The following is a 5,000-nucleotide window of genomic DNA, read 5'->3' on the forward strand; positions in this document are numbered from 1 at the left end:
GGTGACTTTGTCGGAGATCTACCAGTTCATCATGGATCTCTTCCCTTACTATCGCCAGAACCAGCAGCGCTGGCAGAACTCTATACGCCATTCTCTGTCCTTCAACGACTGCTTCGTCAAAATCCCCCGCACCCCGGACAAGCCTGGCAAGGGATCCTTTTGGTCCCTCCATCCCGATTCGGGGAACATGTTCGAAAACGGCTGTTACCTTCGCCGCCAGAAGCGCTTTAAGTGCGAGAAGAAGGACAACGTCAGGTCGTCTAAGTCCTCCTCCGGGCAGCACCAGAGTCCAGTTTTAGCTACGAAGCAAGAGAGCAACGACGAGGGCGACACCAAGGTAGACACGGCGTCGATGGCCTCCCCCGGACATCCAGCCCACGTGGGACACAACAGTCATCATCCGGGACACCCTGTGAATCCAGCAGCACAGCAGCAGGGTCAGCAACCCCCGAGTGACCCCGTCTCGGGCATGACCCAGCTCCTAGAAGCTGCCACCAAGTTAGAACCTCCTGAGGCCGGATACCAGATGCCCCCACCACCACCGGTCAGCGTCGCAGACAAATACAGCGCCGAACAGCAACAGCAGCAGCAACAACAGCAACAGCAGGCGTCGCAGGAACAGCAACATCACCAGGCCGCCCATTTAGGTACCCCCACCGCCCACGATCTCCACGCAGCGCCGCCCCTCCATCCGTCCCTCCTGAAGGACTATACCGCTTCAGCGTACCTCAAGGATTACTCCAACGGTCATTTGAAGGATTACGGGGGATATCTGAAGGACTACGGCGGTCACCTTAAGGAGTACGACCACCTGAAGAACTACCCGGCTCCGGCACATCCCTTCAGCATCACCTCCATCATCGCCGCCGAAAACAAGGACTACGGAGGGTACCTGAGTCCGTTGCCGCCCGCGTCCACGGCAGCGCCCTCGCACCACGGCATGGCCACAGACCACGGAGGCTACTATCCGCCCCCTCTCTACCACCACACCACCACGTCTCTCTGATGTGGGCGTGGGGCGGCTCTACTCCCTCATCATCACCTCGCCCACCACCACAACCCAAATCTTGTAAATACGGTGTGAATGTCTTTCCTTTTTTTCTGTATTCGGTAGGTTGTTAAGTCGTAAGAGATCTGAGAAACTAAAAAAAAATTATGAAAAACACTTATTTCAATTTTAACAGATCAGAAATAGGAGGAAGAGGAGTTTTTTCTTAAGGGTTTATTTTGTATGGAGTGTTGAGGTTTCGCTTATCTGAGCTCTGCCCAAGTCGTCCTTGTATACAATAAGCTTTCAGAATCTTATACATGTTTCAAGCTTTCCTCATTTCATTATACACAAGCTGATTTAGTTATAACTTATATATTGATATTGACAAAACTATGCGAATAGTAGCTAGAATTTTCAATCCCTGTATTTTCTCTTGCAATTTGGCTGAAATATTATCAGCCGACAAAGGTTTCTACGACCTATCTTTTCGTTTTATCTTGTCGTATCATCAGTTGGTGTTAAATACTCTAAATTGAGCGGTTTTGATTACGGCTTGTCACTGTTCAGATAAGCTTTATCTCCTAAGCCGACGAAGAGCTTCTTAATCAAGTCAGAAAACAAAAGAAAAAAAAAAAGAAATGTAAAATTCCATTATGAAAAATCAAATATATTTTCGAAATTGTGTGATTTGGATACATCATCGCGTCTGGAGTCAAGAATCTTTTCGAAATTTCTGAAATGATTTCCCGTCACTAAGTTTGTCTAAATTTGTGGTTTCACCCAGAGGTAAAGACAAATTCAGCTGAAATGCCAATCGACAGTCTCTCTTGAGTATCCTCTTGCTTTGAGTTATAATTAAAGGTGTTGCTTTACGTATGTTAATTATTTTTGTCATACGCGATGATGATCTAAAGGTTGAAACCCAAGGGGGATTCTAACTGCCATGTAAAAACAGGAACGGATTATATATATATATATATATATATATATATATATATATATATATATATATATATATATATATATATGTGTATGTATGTATGTATGTATATACATATACCTCACGTAAGATTCATATTTATAAAGTAAGGTTTACTTGTATACGAAGGTTATTTTGTTCCAATTCGAGAACAAAGAATTGAAGATCTTATTGTGAATATAATTATAGACCTGATACCAAAAAGAATGTTAGATCTGACATGTAATCTCTAAATATATACCTTCCCTTGGGTTTCAAGTAACCAAGAGGCAGTAGCTCGTAAGAAAGATCTTGTCGGATAGTTGAAGACTGCGCGTTAGGATGTTTTCATACAAATAAATAGGTTGTAAATTAAAGTAAAGTAAAATCAAAGAATAACATTTATTAGGGGATATTTGATTTGACTATGATATCTACTATCAAATGGTGTATCGCTCTTCCTTGCAATATATGCACCTTACAAGTGAGTCATCTAATGCTATTTGGAAACAGTTGGTTGCATGTTGCAATGGCGCAGGGGCCATATCCGAAAAGATCCTTCCCCATCCCAATCCATCTTGAAGCCTCGGTTCCACACTCCAGCCAGAAAGCTCTAAAAGGGCACCTTTCTTTCTTTCTTTCTTTTATAAGCTATTGAATTAAATTAAAAAGGTCCTACTGTGATAATGCCATACGTTTAGAGTGTTCTGCAGCTTAAAATAATAATAATAATAATGTGTTTCTCTGGGAAAACGAACAATCATTTGACGAAATTTAATTATGGTTAGAAATATGCGTAATCGCCTTGAGCTATTTTCCATATCATTTGAGTTAGGTATTGAATAAGGTATAATTAGGTATTGTGAAATTCTTTTGATTTATGAAGACGAAAGGATTAATCCGTTACGAACTTAATGAATATATCCATTAACATGTAGGTGTTTTGTATAAATGCAAAATTTCATGTTTACATTCACATAAATCCAGTGTGAATATCTATATATATATATATATATATATATATATATATATATATATATATATATATATATATATATATATATATATATATATATTTATATATATATATATATGAACTCTCTCTCTTTCTCTCTCTCGCTCATAGATTTTAGGGCGTCCAAAACTCGTCCTTGTTAGGAGCGGATGTCCTTCGTCAGATTTTATTTGAGTCCTAATTTATAAATGGAGTTTCTATCTATGATGAAATTTTTTTAATTTTTAATCAGTTTCTCTTATTTGTATGAGAAGTTTGCCAATTTTTTTATGCTATTATTACTTGAGAAAACATTTATTGAAAATCTGATTGAATTTTAACTCTGCTTGTATTATCATGATAAAACAGTCTGGTGATAATACTACTAATGATAAAAATAATAATAAAATAATGATAATACTAATGATGATAATAATAATATTAATAGTAATAATAACAATTATTATTATTATTATTATTATTATTATTATTATTATTATTATTATTATTATTACACGTTTGTCTTCTATTTACGCTAAACTATTAACATCATTTGGATCTAAAATGAGTTGTGACTTACAGCTGTTCACAAATGTACACACACACACACACACACATATATATATATTTATATATATATATATATATATATATATATATATATATATATATATATATATATATATATATGTATATATATATATCTGTTATCTTCTCGAACACTTCAAAGTATTTCATATGTTAGAGGTTTTGTTAACTTGTATTTACATTAGTATTACATGTAAGGGCTTTGTGCTGGCGGCACACTAAAATCATATATATGTATATGCGTAAAAATTCAGACTAGTCCCTTTTACCGCACATACACATACGCCGACTGTTCGCGTGCGGTCTATCAGTTGCCTTTGCATAATTCCCTCTTATCGCTTATAACATCCCTCGGCACCAATCGTGATAAGTTATTTGATAAGCGGACTGGATAGCAGTTATATATATATATATATATATATATATATATATATATATATATATATATATATATATATATATATATATATATGTACAATATAGATTGTCTTAACTTGAACCATAAAAATAAACAGGGTAACATAGGTAATTTTCGTTTTGATGTGTTTACAGTAGGCCTACTTACACAAAGTGTCCGTGTGTGCACACAAGTTATAATGTGTCCAAATATGCATCAAAATACCAAATTGCCTTTCTCTATCCATAGCACATTTATGAAAGATAAGGACATTTATCTTTGAAAATAGTATCTGAAGTTTGAATAAAGGCGACATGTCCTTATACGTTAAATACGGTAATGTTTCCTTTAATCCAAATGTTTATATTTCTGAAGTATGCAGTTTCTTTTACGTTCAGGGTCATACTCATAATATGGCTGATAATGTTAATCATGCATTTTGATATGACATTTAAAGATATTGCCTGTCATTATGATTATGGAATTATAACACTAAAAGAAAGAGATATTAAGGCCCGCGTCTTATCTAAAAGTTCAAGGATCAAAATTATGGTATTATGGTTCGATTATATTATGTCGAATAAGGTTGTTAAAATCTTGATAGAAACAAAGTTAGACTTGGAATAACGATTATAATTATAATAATCAGTATCCTTTTAATGTACTAATACTATTGTAATTGCTCTCTCATTTCTAAACAAAGTACATATCATCTTTATTGAAAAAGCCAATGAAGACTTTGTGTGAACGCCAGAAGAATATGCTATCACACTCCAATTATCAAAAGTGAATTCCTAATTTTGTAATCGACAAACTTATCTTTTGTAAAGGTACTTCGAATTTGTGAGACGGTATTCGTTCATTTTAAATCTCAGCAAAGCTTCTTCATTATAAAAGCTGTTTCTTTCGTATAATGTATTCATTAGTTCTCGGTTTCTTTACAGACATTTTATACTGTTAAGTTTTCAGTAAAAACATGTTCATGTTTTTTTCAAGATAATTATTTCTTCAACACTTGAAAACTGCCGATGTTATTTGTTTTAAAATCCAAAAGATGTTTTATAGAAATAGA

At 35.4% G+C, this 5,000-nt stretch overlaps 1 protein-coding gene across 3 annotated transcripts in view; it reads left to right on the forward strand.

Annotated features, from left to right (window-relative positions):
- LOC137617154 (hepatocyte nuclear factor 3-beta-like) overlaps window positions 1-5,000 on the forward strand; it is a 50,715-nt gene that overhangs the window by 40,625 nt on the left and 5,090 nt on the right. The window contains exon 1 of one of the 3 annotated variants that reach the window (XM_068347009.1): window positions 1-1,069. This exon is cut by the window's left edge and continues 1,293 nt beyond it. The exons of the other annotated variants lie outside the window; for them this stretch is intronic. Within the exon in view, the coding sequence (XP_068203110.1) occupies window positions 1-1,006 (1,006 nt within the window). The 3' untranslated portion in view covers window positions 1,007-1,069. The remainder of the gene's footprint in view (window positions 1,070-5,000) is intronic. 3 annotated transcript variants of the gene reach the window in all.

Source organism: Palaemon carinicauda, chromosome 23 (genome assembly GCF_036898095.1).
Source record: "Palaemon carinicauda isolate YSFRI2023 chromosome 23, ASM3689809v2, whole genome shotgun sequence".
Classification (NCBI taxonomy): Eukaryota; Metazoa; Arthropoda; class Malacostraca; order Decapoda; family Palaemonidae; genus Palaemon; species Palaemon carinicauda.